Genomic DNA, 22,217 nt, shown 5'->3' with positions numbered 1-22,217 from the left:
CTGGTGAATGCGTGTGTCCTATGACAAAAATCTCAAAAAACAAAAGCAAAAAAGGAGTGACAAAATTTTGTTAATGAGAACCAGACAATGGTGCAGCAGTAAACCAACTGGACCCACATGGGGATGTCCTAGGTTTGTCTCCTAGGGCCACATTGTACTCTATGCATGCATGTACCCGTGGTCCTGGATGGCTAAGTCTGGGGGTAGATCACAACATAGAGATGGCATTAGGGGTGCCTGTGTTCCACCTCTCTTGCAGTCTCTCTGTTTCTCTCTCTCTCATGAACAGTGAATGGATAGACTTTTTAAAAATCTAGTTAATGAGCAATGGTGTTAGAAAATATGCTGAAATTAGGGACCAGCAGTTGGTGTAATGGCTATGTCGCTGGACTCCTATGTAGCTAACCATGGTTCAAGTCCCGGACCTGGTGGCTTAAACTCACTGGGCGCATGTGCGTGCGTGTCCAAGATCCTGAGAGGAGAATGGAGAAAAAGGGATTGCAGCATGGCCATCCCCCTGGGGGATGATTTCTTTGTCTTTCTATCTCTCTTTCTGACAAGCACATGTGCCCTATAGCAACAACCTGTCCCCCAAAAAAAGAAAAGAAAATATGCTGAAATTATTTTAAATTAATTTAGTATAAAGATTCAAACAGGGACCAGCAGTTGGCATAATGGCTATGTCACTGGACTTTCATGTAGTCGACCGCGGTTTGCATCCCGGACCCGGTGGCTTAAAACTCACGCCAGGCTCGTTTGTGTGTGTGCCCAAGATCCCAAGAGGAGAATGGAGGAGAAGGGATTACGGCGTGGCCATCCCCCCTGGGGGGTGATTTCTCGCTTTCTGTCTCTCTGTCTCTCTCTGTCTGGTGAGCTCACGTGCCCTGTAGCGAAAAACTCAAAAAAAAAAAAAAAAAAGATTCAAACAGTGTTTTTTCAATATTAAAATGACCTCAGTTTTGTGTAATCAGAACAAGAAGTAGGAATGGTTATATTTTCTGTGAAATAAGTTATAATAAATTTTTGACCAAATTTTTCATAGTACATACTCGTTAAGTGGTTAGTGAATAGAATTCAAAGCAACTGTGCTCTCACCTGAATACATGTTGATTCTTTTTTTTTTTTTTTTTTTTTTGGAGAGGTTTTCGCTATAGGGCGCGTGCGCTCGCCAGGCAGAGAGAGAGAGACATAGAGACAGAAAGTAAGAAATCACCCCCCAGGGGGGATGGTCACGCCGCAATCCCTTCTCCATTCTCCTCTCAGGATCTTGGGCACACACGCACGTGAGCCTGGCATGAGTTTAAGTCACCAGGTCCAGGACTCAAATCATGGTCAACTACATGGGACTCCAGCGACATAGCCATTATGCCAGGAGCTGGTCCCACATACATGTTGATTCTAATAGATTGTGTTATACTCGAATACTTTATGAAATGGAGTTAATATTTCTTTTTTTTTTTGGAGAGGTTTTCGCTATAGGGCGCGTGCGCTCGCCAGGCAGAGAGAGAGAGACATAGAGACAGAAAGTAAGAAATCACCCCCCAGGGGGGATGGTCACGCCGCAATCCCTTCTCCATTCTCCTCTCAGGATCTTGGGCACACACGCACACACCCAGCATGAGTTTTAAGCCACCGGGTCCAGGATGCGAACCGCAGTCGACTATGTGGGAGTCCAGCAGCATAGCCATTACACTAACTGCTGGTTCCCTGAGTTAATATTTCTTATAAAAAGACATAAGCACACTAGATGATGAAAAAACATCAAGGTGTAATAGGCATATAACTAAAGTAAAGAGAAGAGTTGGCAAGTTAATAGGGACAATGAAAACTCACCAAATAGATGGAAGTGTGATAATGTCTTTCAAGTGTTAAAAACAGTATATACAGGGACCAGCAGTTAGCATAATAGCTATGTCGCTGAACTCCCATGTAGTCTGCTGCGGTTCAAGTCCTGGACACAGTGGCTTAAACTCAGGCTGGGCTTATGTGCCTACATGCCCAAGAGAGTGGAATGGAGGAGAAGGGATTACAGCATGGCCATCCCCCCTGAGGGGTGATTTCTCACTTTCTATCTCTCTGGTGAATGCACGCACACTATAGAAAAAAACTTTAAAAAAAAAAAAAACAGTATATACAAAGGGACAGAGGTATGGAGCAAGCATGTTCAAAGAATTAAATGTGAAGGCTTTTTTCTAGCACAGTTTTTGTAGCAGTAATAGTTGGTTATTTCCTGAACATGATTTACTTCATGTAGTCCACTAGAATGCAGTTAGGAGCTAGCATTCTCTCTAAGAATAGGAGAGAAAAAAACTGTTGTGTTACAGGCCACACAGCTGCTTTGTTTTAATGGCTTTGTGCTTTATGTATTACAACAATAGACAATGAGTGTCATAAGAACATGTTGGAGCCTCTGAGCTAAAAATAATAATGAAGGGAGGAGAAAGGCAACTACTTTTAAACAAAAATTGCATGTTTTAAATATGAAGTATACCTAGATTTAAGTTTATTGATTGATTGATTCATTCATTCATTTGTTCATTTATTTTAATTTGACCAGAGAGAGAGACAGTGGGGGGTAGGGGGGGATAAGAAAGTAAGCCACCAGGTCCGGGACTTGATCCTGGACCAGCGCCTTACCCACCACACCACCACTGGCCCCACAGCTTTAAGTTTTATAATGGTAACTTTTATAAACAGCATTGCCTTGGGACCAGCAATTGGCGTAACGACTGTCGTTGGAATTCCGTGTAGCTAACGAGGGTTTGAGTCCCAGACCCAGTGGCTAAAACTCACGCCGTGTGCGTGTGTGCCCAAGATCCCAAGAAGAGAATGGAGGAAAAGGCATCACGGTGTGGACATCCCCCCTGGGTGGTGATTTCTCTCTTTCTGTCTCTCTGTCTCTCTCTGTCTGGTGAGCACACACACCCTAGCAAAAACCTCTCCCCCCCCCCAAAAAAAAAAAAAAAAAAAAGCCCCCCCCCAAAAAAAAAAAAAAAGCATTAGCTTGACCTTATTCGCTCTAAGTATACTAAGTTCCTTCTGAAACTTCTGTCCCCTACCAAATTATCTGAGAATTCTCCCCACCAACCCCCTAATAAAAACCAAGCCAGGTTTAGAACTGGTGCGAGGTCTGATTAGACATTACTTCCATTTTTTCTCTTTGCATGAGTAATTAAAAACCTATGTTTTGCAGGGCCAGCTGGTGACATGCTGGTTAAGGTGTTGGATTCTTAGACTGGCAATCACGGTTCGAGCCCCAGACCTAGCAGCTTGAAAATCATGCATGTGCATCCATGCCCAAAATCCCAAGCAGAGAGTGGGAGAGAAGAAGGGAGATGATTTCTTACATTTTCTCTGTCTCTCACTATCTCTTCAGTGAGCAAATGAATCTTTTCCAAAAACTAGAAAAAAAATAATAGAAGGCAGAGATGGCTCCTGAACTTGAGCTGTGAAATACTACTTTCAGGGACTAAAAGTGAAGATTTTCTTCTGAGACTTCACCCTCCAGATTCATTTCTGGAGTGGTAGGGTAACCTCTGTATCCTTCTCTCCATCTCTCTCTGTCTCTCTGTGTTTCAATTTTTTTTTTTTTAATTTTTTAAGGTAAAGTATTTTCTGGACTCTCAAGCCCCTCCTTTACCTTGCTAATTCGTACCTTTCCCTCCTCCCATTTAGGAGAGCACAAACCCAGGCCCTTGTGAGATTGCTACTGAACTTGAGCTGTGAAATAATTGCTTTCACGTGGTGCACACATACACCACACAATTTTCATTTTTTGCTTTTTAAAATTAAAATATAAACTTTTTTATTGTCTTTTCTTTATTTGTTTTTTTTTTCTTCTCTTCTTCTACTTTCTTTTCCTTTTTCTTTAACTTCATCCCTTGGCTGCTCAGCCTCCATGCGCTAAGTGTCTAGACAGGTCTTAGTGAGCAGTATACAAACGTTTGAATACAATTAGGATCAGAATATTTCTAAATTCCCACTGAATATGAAACACAAAGGGTGAAAAATGGAATGGAAGAGATATTGCAGATCACCTCCTCCTGCACACCTCTGAACACTCAGATCGAACTTCAAGATTTAGGAAGAAATGGACAACCCATCAGATAACCAGATGTTACCATAGGGACACAAAAAATATGAGAAAGCAAGAAAATGCCTCTCCTCCAAGGGAAAAGAATAGCTTCTCTTCATCCACCAACAGTACAATAGAACTCATGGAAATGTCAGATAAGGAATTTAGAATATTCATAGTGACAAAGCTAACAGAGATACAAGAGAAGAGAGACAGTAAACTCCAGAAGATGCAGGAAAAAGGAGCCGACAGGTTCCAGGAGGTGAGGAAGTTCTTGCATGATCTGAAAGAGGAAAATCACACCATAAAAAAGAGTCAAATGAAACTTTAGAGATGAAGGCTGTAATACAAGAAATCAACCCCCTCCCCGAAAGTATTAAAAGCAGACTAGATCATACGGATTATCGAATCTCAGATGTAGAAGGCAGAATTGCTGGCCTAGAAAAATCCACCATGAAGACTGAGAAAATAGCCCCCAAAAATGAAAACAATATATAAGAAATACTAGATACCATTAAATGTCCAAACATCCAAGTAATTGGTATCCCAAAAGATAAAGAGACAAATAAGGGCATTGATAATCTATTCCATGATATCCTGAAAGTAAACTTTCCAAACCTAGAGAAGCATTCAAAGATCCAGTCTTAAGAAATACAAAGGACCCCAAATAGAATCCACCAAAGAAGAACTTCTCCAAGACACATTATAGCCTGATTGACCAAAACCACAGACAAACACAAGATACTAAGATTGGCAAGAGAAAAACATCAAGTTACCTACAAAGGATATCCCATCAGGCTAACAGTGGACCTTTCATCGGAAACAATGCGAGTAAGGAAAGAATGAGAATATGTATTCAAAGTGTTAAGAGAAAAACAGTTTCAACCAATACTGTACCCAGCAAAATTATCCTTCATGAAAAGACAAGAACATTCTCCGATAAACAAAACCTGAAAGAATTTACCAACACCAGACCAGCTCTCCAAGAAGTTCTGAAGGGAGTGCTATCCCAGGAAAACCAAATACAGACACAGAAATAAGAGTTCAAAAATAACTAAGAAAATGGCCAACTCAGTGGTAGGGGCAAGTCCGAAGTTGAATGTTATCTTCCAGAATTTAAACAGGAAGATCAGACCACAACAAAAGATAAAGTACACTAGTACTTGAACTGGTGAAATAGAATCCTATGACTTTTGACTAAAATATTGCTCATTTTCTTCTGTGCTTTTTTTCTTCTGTGCTGCTGCTTTGTTTTTCAGATTTAAGGATTTTTGCCTTGTCTCGAGCTGCCGATAGGTTCATGTACCTACTATTTGAGCAGAATCTGAACCTGTTTCCTGGCTTTAAGTTTTAAGCAAAGCGTTCTTAGCATTTTTTAAATTTTGGCTTATTAAAGCTAAAACCACTTTTCTTAAAGGTAGAAAGTATATTTAAAAACACCTATTTAATGACTGCAGTAAGCTATATAGCCTCAGCTAGATGCTCCTTTTTGTATGTTCATTCTATCCAGAGTTTCACACCTAAAGTCAGACATGTGTTCACAGATATGTAAATATCAACTGAACTTGCTATTGAAAGTAGTTACGTTAATTAAGATATTTGTGAATCCATAAAATGTGTGTGGGAAGTAAGGAATGGAAAGCAACTGTAGACAACAGAGACAGTGTGGGAGGAGGGTGGGAAATGGCAGAGGGTGGGAAATAGGGGGGAAAATACATATATACACATGTATATAAAACAAGAAATGGAAAATTATTTGTTGACAATAACATGTATGATTAAGCCACTGTACAGTGTACTCTGGATGGAAAAAATCACATTTTGTATGCTGTGATGATTCTCAGTGAATTAATATAAATTTAATTAATTAATTTAAAGAAAAAAAACAAATCTACAGTGCTTTACGATCCAACAGTCGTTGCTATTCTCTTGTTCATAAAAACTTAAATGGTAGGCACTCAGAGTTCTTTGCATCAAGACAGTCCCTCTCCTCTATTATATAGACACTTTGAAAGGGCTCCTTGTAGTGCTTAGACTCTCCAGTTCATACACAGAGCCACTTCCCAGGGTCAGTGAGCCAAAACCCTTGTCCCCTTTCTCTCTCCAGAGGCTTATATCTGGGAAGCTAGGTAACTTTCTATTTTTTTTTTTTTTTTTTTTAACTTCAATTCTCAAAGAGTTTAATTTCTCCCTTCCTTTGGGCAAAGAGCTAACCTACCCCACCACCATTCTGAAAGTGTCTACATGTACTCAAAATCTTGATTGGATGTGCCACTTTCAGTGATTCTAAAGTGTTTCTGACATCTCTTTCAGTAAAGAAAAGATAGGGTTTCTCAGTGTGCTTAGAACTAGAAAAGAAAAGGGGGGGGAGCTGGATTACTGACATTCTTGTAGGAAAAAAGTGATTTTTACTTGTGCATCTACAATTTTCTTCAACCCCTAATTCTTTCCCCAGGACAGGGAATAGAGAAAGCACCAGTTTGTAAAATGTAAAATTTAGAATCCATAAGAAACATAGTGAGGCCAGCAGGTGGCATGGTGCTTAAGGCAGCTGGAGTCCACACAACCAATAACACAGTTCATGTCCCAGACCCGACATTTTGAAAAACATGCCAGACACGTATGTGTACATGCCCATAATTCCAAGAGAATGGAGAAAAGAGATTGTGGCATGGCCATTCCCCCTGGAGGTTGATTTCTCACTCTCTCTCTCTCTCCACGGGCACATGTTCCCTGTAGCAAAAAAAAAAAAAAAAGAAAGAAAGAAAAGAAAAAGAATCATGTTATTCCTTAAGATTGCAAATCTCAAATTACAGTAGAATAAATTGAATTTAAGATGAAGAAATAAGATTGGTGGGAGGATAGAGAGTGTAATAAGCTTTAGACCAGCCAGATCATGAAGGGTTTGTACTCTTTGCTAAATCAATGTGATTTTTGTTATTGTTGTTGTTGGTTTTTTTGGAGAGGTTTTTGCTATAGGGCACATGCATTCGCCAGACAGAGAGAGACATAGAGACAGAAAGCGAGAAATCACCCCCCCCGGGAGGGATGGCCACACCACAATCCCTTCTCCATTCTCCCCTTGGGATCTTGGGCACGCACGCACACGCACCCGGCGTGAGTTTTAAGCCACCGGGTTCAGGACGCGAACTGCAGTCAACTACATGGGAGTCCAGTGACATAGCCATTACACCAACTACTGGTCCCAATCAATGTGATTTTTTAAAAATAAATTTTATTTACTTATTATTTCTTTATTCATAATAAAGCACATGGGCACACACAAGGAGAGAAATGAGTACCCGCAATAGAATCTGGTCATGCTGCGATCCCCTTCCTCCAGTCCTCCAGCCCCTCTAATCTGGGACACTCCCTTGAGAGCCCAGAGTATTTCAGGCTGAACAGACTGGGAATTCAAGCCACAGTTACCATGTGGGCTCTGGCTTCTCTTGAGCAGTACCATATTGCTTTGATTTTATCTTATAGTTAGTTGTAATGATAGGAGAGCAATGGAAATATTTTAACCAGATTTATATTTTTAAAAAATCGCTAGGGAGACAGTGGGGGGAGGGTGCTGGAAGAGGGAAGGAGCTGGGAGATAGGTTTACGAGATAGGTTGTGGGGTAGGTTAGCCCTTTGTCTATCTAAGAAGTGTGGAAGACCTCTAGCTTAAATCATTAAGAACTGGGAGTGGAGAAAAACAGATATGAGAGAGAAAGAGATAGAATCAATGGAATGCTATGAGTGAGGCACAAAGGAAGATGTTGAAATCATATTCTCTCTAGATTGATTCTGCACAAGTAATTAGACTATTTACCAGTCCATGGAATAGAGAAAGGACCAGGTTTTTGGAAAATGGTAAATTTAGTTCTAGACATGTCACATTGGATTCTTTTTTTTTTTTCTCCCCTTTGGAGAGACTTTTACTAAAGGGCACGTATACTTACCAAAGAGACAGAGAGACAGAAAGTAAAAGATCACCCTCAAGAGAGGATGACCACGCTGCAATCCCTTCTCTTCCATTCTCTCAGGATTTTGAGCACACACACTTACATGCCTGGCATGAGTTTTAAGTTGCCAGGTCCAGGACTTGAACCGTGGTTGACTACCTTGGAGTCCAGCAATTTAGCCATTACACCATTTGCTGGTCCTGACTCATTTTTAAGTTTATCCAAAATAATCACAGATTTAAAAATGTGTTGATAGTTCATGCTTTTCACTGTACTGAAGAATTTGTGATCATTGTTTTTACAACTGGCCTATTTAAGAAATCATTGCCTAAGAAATCATTCTTTCTGTAATTTCTCAGATGCAGTAATTATTTTAAGCAGAATAGCATATTACTTTTTTTTTTAACCCTCCTCTCTCCTTTATAAGCAAGTTTATGGAGAAATCTTCTCAAAACCATGTTTTATAAATACAGCTTTTAGAATACGGTTTCTTACAGTTAGGCTATTCAAAATTAAACGATTTAAAAACTGCTATAGAGCTTAATAGGAAAATAATACATGATTAAAATTTAGAGACAAACTGCAAAGAAAAGTCTTTGGTTTTTCCCCTCTGAAATTGTACAATAAATCATTTATTGTGTTTGTGCTTAATTCTCAAAGTTGTGGGAGTTAGTGAAGCTTATGAAGATGCTGCCAATTGTCTCTGGTTGTTAACAAACTCCAAGCCTTGTGCTAACTGTAAGTCTCCGATACAGAAGAATGAAGGCTGCAATCACATGCAGTGTGCTAAGGTAAGAAGTTAGAGGATTTTGCACACTCTACAGTTGAAATCTTAATTTAGTTTTGATTGTTTTTCCAAAGGAGAAATATTGTAAACATAAAATTGTATTGGGTTTCAGATAGGTTCTAGGAGATTGCATTCTATATTCTTTGTTGAATAACATAGGTGTTGATTTATATTACTGAATTTCACTCACAAAATGAATATTTAAAATAATGGTAATGGGTCCAGCCGGTGGTGTGAAGGTTAAGACACTGTATCCCACATGACCGACATTGCATTTCTATTCTGGCAGCTTGAAAATCACACCAGACATGTGTGTGCATGCACTCACACGTGTGACAAAAATCCTAAGAGGAAAATGGAGGAAGAGGGACTGCAGTGTGGCCATCCTCCCCACCCCGCAGCTGTGGATGATTTCTTACTTCTCTTTCTCTGTCTCTCTCTGGCAAGCACAGGCACCCTAGAGTAAAAATTAAAAAAAAAAAAAAAAAAAAAAAGAGGGTAATGATTCTATTGTATTTGTCCAGAGGATCAGAAATGCCTGAATTCTGCCCTCCCAGTCACCTCCCACAATAAGAGTCCTGAGAGACTTGTATGTTGTGATAATAGCAAACAATAATCAAAATACTACCTTACCTATACGGATCACTTGCCCAATCACCAGTACTTTTGAAACACACAGCTTAGACTCAAGGCTCAATCCAAGCACCAAGTAACCCCTGTAAGTTCAAATCTGTATAATATCTACACAAAAAGGGTACCAAAACAGTGACCAGACTTAAGATCTGCCAATAAGACCATCAATTAAAAGTAACTCATTATTGTATTGAAATGAAAATGCCAACAATGATCATGTGGCTGAAACATAAATTAATATCAATCTATTCCTACATTTATAAACATTTTAAAACAATTTGAATGGTATTCTGTTTTTTCTCATTTTCCATTGGAAGTGTTATCTATGCATAAAAGATAAGTATTTAAATTATTAAGAGTACAATGTAATTTTTCTAATTCAGGTCATGAAAGAAACCCAAATAGTTAAGAAATTTCTAGGGGCCGGCAGGTGGTGTGGTGTTTAAGGCCACTAGACTCCCACATGATGGACCACAGTTAGTCCCTGACTTGGCGACTTGCTTTCTCACTTTCCTTCTCGCTCCGTCCCTCTCTGGTCAAGTTATAAATACATAAATAAATAGATAGATAAATAAATAAATAAATAAATAAATAAATGTAAAAAAAAAAAAAAAAGCAAAATTTCAGTAAAATATATCAGTATCTTTTCTTTAATTATTACTTGATTTTTAAGGAGTTTGATGATGATCATCATTGTTGCTTGGAAAAGAACGGCAGCTACCAGATGATTTTTACAAGTCTATATTATTGTAAAATTGACAAGTGAATTGCTTAGTGAGGCACTAAATGATTATGTAAGAGGCAGAAAGAAAAACTTTTTGCAGTGTTATGTGCAGAATATTCAGAAGTTCAGCGAAGATTTGGACCAAAATTCTTGCCTCTGTTCGTGGTCTTATGTCCAACATCCATGATTTTTTCCTTGGAAAATCTGATATAGACTTCCTAGATGTGTAAAGAAATACAGATTAACCATAAAAATTAGCCATTGGCAGCTGAGGAAAAAAAAATCCAGCATGAGACCAGCAGATGGCGTGATGGATATATTGCTGGATTCCCACATAGTTGACTGCAGTTCAAGTCCCATACCTGATAACTTAAAACTCACGCTGGGCATGTGTGCCCAAGATCCCAAGAGGAAAATGGAGGAGGAGGATTGCAGCATGGTCATCCCCGCTGTCGGGGGTGATTTCTCGCTTCCATCTTTCTGTCTGTTTCTATCTCTCCAACAACCACACACAACCCATAGCAAAAATATCTGTTAAAAAAAAAAGCCAGCATTACTTTTATTTTCTTTTTAACACCTAACAGTGGTAAGTACTTAGTAAATATGTTTGAGTGAAATATTTTTATGAAATAATCAGGCTAGTTATAATAGGTAGTTCAACTTAAAGCAAATTTTGCTTAAGCTTCTATTGCATTTTTTAAAAACATTTATTAATATTTACATGCTGTGTAAATGCAGTAGTCTTGTTTAATATACCATACGAAGCATTTTGCATTGAACAATAGAAACTAGAAAGTAATATTCTTATTATGACATGGAAGATTTATGTAGAAGGGAATAATCCTGCTGCTGCAAACTTGTATACTTTTTAGAGTATTTTTTTAAATGTGTAATTGGAAGAATATGTCATGTGTGATTGAATCAATACTCTAAAATAACAACTAAATCATAATACACCTTTACTAATGCCCCTGTCCTGATTATAATTCAATAGACAGTTTTTACTTTCTGATATCAAATGTACATGTTGCGAAAGGCTAGGTGATTACAGGAACTAATTCATCTCTCCATCCATGATATACTAGGTAAATAAAAAATTAGTGGAGCTAAACAAGACTTAAGTACCATAATTACTAAGGTATATCTGATTGCTCTATGTTCAAATTCTATATCCTGAAAATGTGGTCTGTACTCTATTTTCATTTACCCATGGAGCATTCACACAAAAAAAATGACCATTAATCATTAAAAAAAAAAAAAATTAACATTTCAGAAAATAGTAAATAATACAGATAATGCTCTGATCATAAGGGAGTAAGATAGTAATTAATAATAAAGTTTAAAAAGACCTGTTCACTTAGAATTTTTAAATCTCTCAAATAACTTTTGAGTAGCAAAGGAAGTAAAAATGAAAATTGAATTACTTGTTTAAAAGGAGGACAATAGATATACTGCTTTAACAGAGCCTAGGGCTGTAGCTAAAGCAATTCACAGAAAAAGCAGGAAGAATTTTTTTTATCGTTTCTAAGTGGAAATCAGTGCGTGAAAAGCTGAAAATGCAGGCATGGTGGCATGTTCCCAGTAATCCTCATCACTCAGAAGGCTGAGGCAGGAAGATCATGAGTTCAAGGTTGCCCTGGCAACAAAGTGAGACCCCTGTCTAAAAAAGAGCCAGGTGTGATGTCACATGCATATAGTTCCAGCTGAGAGGCTGAGACAGGAGAATTTCAACTTGGCAAGCCCCTGTCTTAAAGTGAAAAGGAAGGAAGAAAGGCAGCAAGACAGACAGGAGGGAAATTGAAATTGTAGCCAATAAAAAAATCCTGTAAGTAGTTTTCTGAAAGAAAAGATTAGATAACTCATTAAGTTAACATAATCAAGAGGAAAATAAAAAAGAGGCAAAGGAATTCAGAGTTTAGGTATTTAAGAAATTAGGAAATAATCAGAAACAAAACAAACTAGAATAGTAAGGTATCGTTTTACTCAACTTTTATGGATAAATTTAAACTCTGATTTGAAATGGATTTTCTAAGGAAATTAATTTACTAAAACTGACTCTAGAAGACATAAAATTTCCAGATAAACTCATTTTTATAGAAAAGTTTTTCAAAGATTTCCCATACCTTACACCCCCATGAAAGTAGTGGAACCTGACAGTTTCATAGTAGAATTTTATCACACCTAAGAAGCAGGTGGTTTCAGTGTGTGTGTGTTTGTGTGTTTAAGAATTATTTATTTCATTTTATTTACTCATTCATTTATTTTAATTTAACCAGAGACAAAGAGAGGGAAAGTGGAAAAGCAAGCCATCAGGCCCAGGACTTAAACCTCAGTCCACCATGAGGGAGTGTCCAGTGCCTTAGCGACCATACCACCCGCTAGTCCCTCCCTGTGTTATTTTAACTCTTAATGGGAGTTAAAAATAAGTAAATATAAATAATTGTCAGAGGACATGTGCACTTGCTAGAGAGGGAGAAGGGCAAAGCATCCCACAGTGGGATGGGTTACACTGAAATCCCTTCTCCATCCTGTCAAGATTTTGAGCATGAATCCAGACATACCCAGAATGTTTTTCAAGATTCCAGTGTGGGACCAGCAGTTAGTGAAATGGCTATGTCGCTGGACTCCCACGTAGTCGACTGTGGTTCCAGTCCCGGACCCGGTGGCTTAAACTCACGCTGGGCGCGTGTGTGTACGTGCCCAAGATCCCAGGAGGAGAATGGAGGAGAAGGGATTGCGGCATGGCCATCCCCCCTCGGGGGTGATTTCTTGCTTTCTGTCTCTATGTGTCTCTGTCTGTCTGGTGAGCGCACAAGCCCTATAGCAAAATCCTCTCCTCCCCCTCCACCCCCGCCAAAGAAAGATTCTAGGGCCAACATTCAAACTATAGTCGGCCATGTGATCCAGCTCTCTTAACCAATAGTCCACAGGACTGCCACCATCTTCAATTTTTTAAAAAAAATTTAGTTTTGCTATAGGGTGCTTGTGCTTACCAGAGAAAAGGGGGGAGAGAGAGAGAGAGAGAGGAATCACCCTTCAGGGAGGATGACCATACAGCAGTCCCTTCTCTTCCATTCTCCTCTTGAGATTTTGGGCATGGACGTAAATGTGGTTGACGTGTCTTTTTAAAGTAAGAATCTTGATGCCAATTTGACAAGATTATAAAGAGTAAAGGAAACCTATGAGTTATAATCTCACTTATAAATAACAATTCTGATGTCCTAAGTAAGATATTGGAGAGGAAGAAGCATAGATATTAGCAAACAAAATTCAGCATAACACATCTAAAAATAATTGAAGAACCAGGTTGGTGGCATTTCGTGCAGTCCTGAGGCTAAGCCAGAAAGATTAAGACATGGAGAGATTTTGTCTTAGTTTGTTAACTTTAAAGAGTAATTGACAACGTGTTTTTTGGGGGGGTTTTTTTGATTTTTTGGTTTTTTTGGTTGTTTTTTGTTTTTTGTTTGTTTTGTTTTTTTTTAAGAAATACAAGAATAAATTCAGTGTTAGGGGAGCTTTTGCTGAATCTCATTTATAGATTCAAAGAGAAAAATTATGTATTTTCATATAGGTGCTGAAATGGGATTAGACAAAAAAAAAATCAATAATCTCTCTTTATAAAACACTCAAAGAAATTAGGATAGAACAAATTCTTCCTTACCATGCTAAAAATAAATTACCTGATCTAAAAGCTAACTTGTTTAGTGTCGAAACTGGGGGTACTCTTAATAAAGAACAAGGTAAAGATGCTATCTCTTACCAGTATAAACACTGGACTGGAGATACCAGTCAACATAGTTAAATAACAGAAAGGAATCAGATGTAAAAATTAGAAATGAAGTCATGAAATTATCACTTTTTGAAGACCGTATAATTGTATAGCTAGAAAATCCTGAAGAATCAACAGAAAACTACTATGAATAGCAAAAATCAATGCAGCACGAAAGTTATATGCAGAATACTATAGCCTTCATCTGTGCCAACATCCAGATAGAATACATGAAGACTTCATTGATCTAGATATGTAATTAACAAGAAAAATGGATGCTAGGCTTATATGAAAAAATTTAAAGCCCTTCTTTAGGGAACAAAAGATGGCAAATGGAAAAACAACCCAGTTCTTATTACCAGTAGGGGGACTGGCAGGTGGCATGGCGATTAAGGTGCTGGATTCCCACATGTCTGACTATCTGGAGTTCTGGACCTGGTGGCTTGCTTTCTCACTTTCCCTCTCTGTCTCTCTCTCTCGGTCTCTCTGGTCAAGTTTCAAAATAATAAAATTAAATAGTTCTTAAAAAAAAAAGTAGGTTTTGTTTCTACATGTAGGTTAACTAATTCAAAAGTTCATATGGAAAAACAAAAGGAGAATAACTTGGAAAACTCTGAAAAAGAATGGTAATAGAGAACTAGTCTTGTCAAATAATAAACAATGTCATAAAACCTGAGTAGTTGAAATAGTATGGTACTGGAACCAGCAGTTAGTGTAATGGCTATGTCACTGGACTCCCACGTAGTTGACCACAGTTCGCGTCCTGGACCCAGCGGCTTAAAACTCACGCCAGGCTCATGTGCATGCATGCCCAAGATTCTGAGAGGAGAATGGAGGAGAGGGAATTGCGGTGTGGCCATCCTCCCTGGGGGGTGATTTCTCGCTTTCTGTCTCTCTGTCTGGCAAGTGCACGCACCCTATAGCAAAAACCTCTCAAAAAAAAAAAAAAATAGATAAACCAGGACCAGCAGTTGGCATGCTAGTTAAGGTGCTAGTTTCCACATGGCCAACTCCAAAGTCCAAGTCCCTGGACTGGAGGCCTGAAAAACCACACTGGGTGCATGTGCGTGCATTCCCAAAATCCTGAGAAGAGAATGGAGGAAAAGGAACTATGGCATGGCCAGCCCACCTGGGGAGCGATTTCTTCTTTTCCTGGTCTCTGTCTTTCTCTGTCTCACACACATACCCTATGGCAAAAAATCTAAAATAAGTAAACAAACAATAAAAGTACCAGAGGCAATATAAACTTAGAATGGGTAGATCCTTCTAACTGACTCAGAATCCATAAACATATAAGAAAAGAATATATTTTCATACTGGAATGCTCATGTTTTTGACATTGTATGCTAATTATGGTAATCAAGTTAAATTATCTTGAAAAGTAGGTTCTATGACAACTGTTTTACTTAGAGACCTTTTAAACTTATTTCCAGCTTCAAAACCATTTTGTCAGAGCCAGTTTGTCATATAGACTGGTAGAGCTTCGTAGACCAACATCAATTACCATCTACTTGAAAAATGAAATATTGGTCTTTGGAAAAGTCATGAGATATTTTTTCATGTTTTTCTATACAAAAATGCATCATGGCTTTTCCAATGACCTGATTGTCAGTATTTGTTCTTATTATTGGTATGTTAATGATTCCTTATAATTATTTCATAATACTATGATTTATATGTTAATATACCCTTATAAACAATTTTTTTTATAAACAATATTTTTAAACTGCCCCCACATTTTTCCATAAGGTCTCCAAAGAAAACACTAAAAAGTTGTAATGTCTCTGAGATTTGTTCCTGGTCATACAGGCAGGATTGTTTACTCTTTACAAATTGATTAACTGGAAAACAAAGTAATTTGTATATTAACATGGGGAGATGTTTGCATATATGTTTTCTTTTGAAGTGCAAGTATGATTTTTGCTGGATTTGCCTAGAAGAATGGAAAAAACATAGTTCTTCCACTGGAGGCTATTACAGATGTACTCGCTACGAAGTCATTCAGCACGTGGAAGAGCAATCCAAGGAAATGACTGTGGAGGTAAAAATAACCATTTAAGCCAAGACCTCAGTCTAAGGCACTTAATGCCTTTGGAGGTATTTTGTATTTCTTCTTTTCCCATCTTCATCTTAATGAGGCATTAAGTTGAATAAACTTTAGAGTACCCTTTAATTTAAACAAAGTAGCTCTTTATACTTGGGAGCTTTTTTCTTTTTTTCTTTTGGTGACAATATGAGGTCTTATATATCTGAACTGGTCTCTCTGAAGACTTGAAAAACAATTTTAACATTATATCAACAATGCAGTACTACATTATAGCATGGAGTGTCTCGGTCTGTCAACTGTCGAAACAAAATACCATAGACTGGGTGGCTTACACACCAGGAATTTATTTCTCAGTTCTAGAATCTGCAGAAGTGTAAGAAAAAGTTCCAGCTGAGGAACTCAGCTCTCACCCTCAGCGGAAAGTGCTCTTGGCATACTGATGGCTACTTCATTGTTGTGTACTCATATGACCACTAAGAGAACGGGCTCTGGTGTCCCTTCCCTTAATGTAGGACCCACCCTAATGACTTTAACCTTTTTCACTTCTTCACAGGCCCCTTGTCCAAATACAGTCACATTGGGGATTGGGGATTCTGTATGTGAATTTTGGGAAAATGCAGGTCAGTCTGTAGCAGTAAGCCATGTAAGACATTGAAGATCTGATAAATGTAGAGATTGAGAGGCATGTTTCCCTTAACTCTCTAGGATGATGGACTCCGTGGCTTGTCACAGAGAATACAAATACAAGACTTTGTTCTGGAAGCCTTTAAGATGTATTGGTTATTATTTCTCTTAATAAAAACAACCAAATCTGCATGCATTACCACCCATTGTAATAAAAACCTTTAAATGATTCCCCCCCAAAAAAACAACTTCAATAACTAGTAGTTTTTATAAAAGTAATTTATGGACTTTTGTTTCCTAGGCTGAGAAAAAACACAAACGATTTCAGGAACTTGACAGATTTATGCACTATTACACAAGATTTAAAAACCATGAGCATAGTTATCAGGTATGTCCGAAATCATTTCAAATGAGCTGAACTGCACAGTTGTGAATGCTGCACTGTTGTGAATAAATAGAATGGTTTAAATTATTTATTTCTATTCCTTTAGTTAGAGCAACGCCTTCTTAAAACAGCCAAAGAAAAGATGGAGCAATTGAGTAGAGCTCTCAAAGAAAGTAAGTTACAAGTGATATGTGTGATAATGAATAAACATATCCTTCTGTGCCTAAGTCACTTCACTGATAGAAGGTTAGGCCCTTGAATAATGTCCCTTAGCTGGTTCTGGTACTGTTTTGAGTTCTTAGAGCCCTTGAGTGCAGCTTAGCAGATAAGTCCTCTGTAATGGAATTTCCTCCTGGCACCTTAGCCTACTCCTGATAATGCATCCGACATTTTCATTAGATAAAATACATCATGATCTTGCTTACTCTGTGCTGATGCCCATGCCTTGCAGTGTTGGAAAACATGGATGGGTCTTCAAAGGATCCCTGTCCTAGTCAATGGAACAAGACATACATGCTACTCAGTGTCATGTAACTGAATACCCCAAAAGTCTTGAAAAAATTTAGCAGAGTGTTTCTTGGAGTGGATATCAAGTATAGTTTGGGGAGAAGTAATTTCACTGCTAAAATATCAATACTGGAATTAAAAAGCAAAGCCAAAGCCAACAAGTGGCTTCTCTGTCTCTCTGAGGTATGCATGCCTGTGCGCACACACATGCACTGGGAATTTTTTTTAAGAATTATTTATTTCATTTTCTGTGTATTATTATTTGTTTTATTTTTAATTTACTATAGGGCACATGTGCTCATTAGAGAGAGACAGAGAGAAGAAAAGTGAGAAAGCAGGCCACCAGGTCCAGGACTCGAACCATGGTCAGCTATGTGGAAGCCTAGCACCTTAGCCACCATACCACCCGCTGGCCCCCAACACACCTGAAATGTTTTTCAAGACACCAGGATGGGATTCAAACTGCATAATTGGCCATGTGGGATCCAGCTCCTTTAGCCACTAGCCCAATAAAGAGAATTTTAATGGTTGCATCATTAAAATACAATGCCCCACAGTAATCACACAGAGTACATGTGCTGGTATGTTTGTTTTAAAAAGTCACATTTAAAAAATAATCATAACTTGGGCTGGCTAGGTGGGATGATGGTTAAGGTAACTGGATCCCACATGGCCAACTATGCAATTTAAGCCCCAGACCTGGCAGCTTGAAAGACGTACCAGATGCGTGTGCATGCATGCTGAAATTCCTCAAAGGAGAATCGAGAAGAAGGGATCGTGGCGTGGTCATCCTCATGGGAGTTACTTTTTCACTTTCCCCATCCTATCTTTGGCAAGCATACCCACCCTATAGCAAATCAAAAACAGTAATAATAATCATAGCTTATATATCAAAGGTACATTATAAGCCTAAATGTGACCAATTATAGTTGTGTTTGCTCTCATTTATGAAGAAGAGTATGAACACCCTTTGCATGTAGATAACTCCCTAATTAAAATGGTAACCATGAGCTAGATTAATTATAGTGAGAGAGGAAAGATGTCAATAGCAGCTTAGTTTCCTTCTTAATTGGTTCTTTGGCTTTTATAATGATATAAGTATGTCACACCAGTATCAAACTCTTGAAGTATTGTCTACAATAATAATTGAAAGGAAAAAAATCTTCACAGTTTCTGTAGTTTATCAGGAATTTTGAGCTGTTTTGACATTGATAGAGCCATGTCTGACATGTAGTAAATACTCAGTAAATCTTTACAGATGTGAATTATTGCTTCTGCTCCACATTCTGGAGATTGCCTGACAGCACAGTAGAACATGAAAGAGCTAAAATCATTGAAAAGAAAGAAATAAAACGTCACATACTTCTTGTACATGAAATGAGGAAGTCAAAAGAGTCTTTATTTTTCACATCTTAGTTCAAATACCTGCCCTAGAGACTGAGCGTACTCAGAAATTTGAGGGTGATCTATGTGACAATTTGTGTATATGTACATATGGTTTCTTTCTGTAGGCATGCCAAATAATCTGATCTCAACACTACTTAAGGATTTATATTTTACTGTATAATTTCTGTTTATTTGCAGTTAGGAAAAAGCTATAATGTTAGAATGATATTTTGGGGAGGAAGAATCTCATATATTAAAAAATGGTTTCTTCTTCCCTCCTCCTCACTTCTTTTCCTTTCTTTTAGCAGATTGTTAGTTAATATTAGTTATTGTTCCCCAGAATGTTGTATCGTTTTCCTTACAATGTTGTTTTTAAAGAAGCATAATTATAATTAGACTTTTTTTTTAGCAAGCAACTTAGCAAAGACTTTTGTTCTAGTTATTAAGCAACAAAGTTTCCCTAGGGATGATCTTTTAAAAATGTAGTTAAGCGTGGAACCTTTGGTTGACCCAAAGGTATATTTTTTACCCATAGGGGGTAGTAAGAATAGAATCTAAGATGAATATGTGTGTTTCTTCATAGCTATTAGCAACTGTGCTTCTGAGCTGCTGAAGTACATGCTTCATTTCTAAGCACAAATGGTATATGTAAGTGTTTCATATAGGTTTTTAATCTAGCTCAACTAAATACTATCATAGAGCTGTTTCAAATAGTTTCTTCTCAGGAATCCTTTTATTCTTTTTAAAGAAAACATAGTTGTTGAATTTATAATAGCTATTTGCAAAACATAAAAAATATAAATTCACTGTGCCTCAATTACTTTATAGCTGAAGGAGGCTGTCCAGATACCACTTTCATTGAAGATGCAGTTCATGTGCTCTTAAAAACTCGACGTATTCTCAAGTGTTCTTATCCTTACGGATTTTTCTTAGAACCCAAAAGCACAAAGAAAGAAATTTTTGAACTAATGCAAGTAAGATATCTTTCTTTTATTATTACATTTAAATAATAGCAGTTATGAAAAACAAATTTTCTCCTTTTTTAACTCATTTAACCAAATTTTATCTAATTTAGCTCAGGATGGTGAAACAACTTTGTTTTCATTGTTAAAATGGTTTTTAAATAAAGAAGTTGGGCTAGCAGATAGCATGGAAGTTAAGGCAGTTGGATCACATATGGCCAACTGCATAGTTCAAGTCCCAGACTGACAGCTTGTAAAATAGTCTGGGCACACATACATATATGTGCCCGGAATCCCGAAAGAATGGAGGAGAAGGGTTTTCGGCATGGCCTTCCCACTTGGGGGATGATTTCTCACTTTTCCTGCCTCTCTCTCAGTCTCTCCAACAAGTGCACTTGCTCTATAGCAAAAACTAAAAAAAAAAAAAAAAAAAAAAAAGTACAACTCAAAAAGTTACCAACTGACATCGTAATAGCTAACCAACTTCATCAAAATTCTTTTTTGAAGCCACTAACCTTTCTCCTCTTGTTACAGTTTCTACATTATTCCTTCAAACAGCCCTTCACTAATTATATCCTGCTTTATTTTTAAGGCTCAATATTCATTTTCTCCATAAAGCAACCCAGACTTAACTCCAATTCACAATAGTTTTTGCTTTGCCTCAGATTCCTTCCACATTTATGCACAGATAGTTTGCACCATGGCATCATGCATTTGCTTGTATAGTGCCTTGAAATGTTGAAATGTATTGGTTTTTCTCACATAGACAAATCATAAATTCCTTGTAGACTGCTGCTATATTACTACTACTTTGTACTTACTACTACTACTTACTACTACTTTGTATCTGTACCACTATATTGGTGCTTATTAAATGAGTGCTGTTTTCTGTATTTAAGATAATGTCCTATATAATCCTCCATTCTCTTATAACCAGGGGCGGAGGGTGGGAGGGAATGCACAAACTAAAAAACATGTTAAATAGGAAGATATTTCAAATTTTGGATTCTTTTTTTTTTTTTTTTTTTTACATAAGAGTTAAATTTAACAGAGAAACCAGGTAGACTCTAGGTTTGCTATATAGTTCAACCCGTAATCTTTTTTTTCCCTTCTTTTTTCTACATAGACAGACCTAGAAATGGTCACAGAAGACCTTGCCCAAAAAGTCAATAGGCCTTATCTTCGCACACCTCGCCACAAGATCATCAAGGCAGCATGCCTTGTGCAGCAGAAGAGGCAAGAGTTCTTGGCATCCGTGGCTCGGGGAGTGGCTCCTGCAGACTCACCAGAAGCTCCAAGGCGCAGGTAAAATAGACGTGTCTGGAGCTAGGAGCTAGGAGCACAGAGCACACCCTAGCTCCAGTCACAATGCCAGCAGATTTATTTTTTTATCCAACTGGAATTTATATTCCTGGAAGTTACTTATACCTAAAATATGGATAGCTGATAAAGTATAATAATTTCTTTTTGGTGGTTGTTTTCCCCTCAGTACTGTATTTCTATTTTCTTGTCATTTCTTTTGTCATTGTGTAGTTCCTCAGATTAAATTAGGTTAAGTTAATTTCACATTTATGTGAATTAATCATTAAAAGGATATTCTGTGTCATTTCAAGTATGTGATACATATAGCAATACAACAACATAAACACGTTTTGATGTAGAGTTCAGAAACTTTGCCAAATTGTTATGGTCATATTTGTGGTTTTATGTTGAATAGTTATGAAGAAGTGAGAAATCTGATAAAAGTAAAGGTTTTTAAGTGATCCAAATTCATTCAATAAAAAATGGTTGAGTTTGAGTTATTTTACTTTAGATAACTTATACTACTTCTGCCATTGTGAATTGAAGCATATTTCATATTCATAATTACTGTATGCATTATAAATTCCTTTGACCCTACTTTATATAAATATTTAAGTGAACATCTTACTTTTAAAAGAAAGATAGAAGCAGTTATAAAACACTGTTATCACAAAGTGATTTTTATTAATTTTATTAGTTTCATTTACTTTTCTACTTTTTACAAACATAAAGCAATTTTGAAAAAATAATTAAAGTATCATCTTCATTTTATTTTTAATAGTTGGTCTACTTGGTTTAACCAACTTACTTAAGCAAGTTCCAAGCAGAAAAACTAAAAGTAATGTCCAAAGGGCAAGAATCTGATTGTATATACTTTGTAGTACTGATAATAAATCAAATGGTATGTCTAATTTCTTTGTAGCTTTGCTGGTGGAACATGGGATTGGGAATATTTAGGATTTGCATCACCCGAGGTAATTGTTTTGTGGAGTCTTGTTTTTGTTTTGTGTGTTTTTCCTTAATACAGTTCTGCTTGCATTTGCACCTTCATCTATTCTAAATCCTG

General features: G+C 37.4%; 1 protein-coding gene across 4 annotated transcripts in view; it reads left to right on the top strand.

Moving 5' to 3' along the window:
• Window positions 1-22,217, top strand: part of ANKIB1 (ankyrin repeat and IBR domain containing 1) — a 167,989-nt gene that overhangs the window by 135,839 nt on the left and 9,933 nt on the right. For all 4 annotated transcript variants that reach the window (XM_014590547.2, XM_006155542.3, XM_014590548.2 and 1 more), the window contains 7 exons: window positions 8,686-8,816; window positions 15,845-15,979; window positions 16,911-16,997; window positions 17,101-17,167; window positions 19,716-19,861; window positions 20,976-21,154; window positions 22,074-22,125. In XM_014590547.2, coding sequence (XP_014446033.1) covers window positions 8,686-8,816; window positions 15,845-15,979; window positions 16,911-16,997; window positions 17,101-17,167; window positions 19,716-19,861; window positions 20,976-21,154; window positions 22,074-22,125 — 797 coding nt within the window. The remainder of the gene's footprint in view (window positions 1-8,685; window positions 8,817-15,844; window positions 15,980-16,910; window positions 16,998-17,100; window positions 17,168-19,715; window positions 19,862-20,975; window positions 21,155-22,073; window positions 22,126-22,217) is intronic.

Source organism: Tupaia chinensis, unplaced genomic scaffold (assembly GCF_000334495.1).
Source record: "Tupaia chinensis unplaced genomic scaffold, TupChi_1.0 Scaffold000460_1, whole genome shotgun sequence".
Classification (NCBI taxonomy): Eukaryota; Metazoa; Chordata; class Mammalia; order Scandentia; family Tupaiidae; genus Tupaia; species Tupaia belangeri.
The sequence above is the reverse complement of the archived record's forward strand: the minus strand, read 5'-3'. Positions and strand labels throughout refer to the sequence as shown.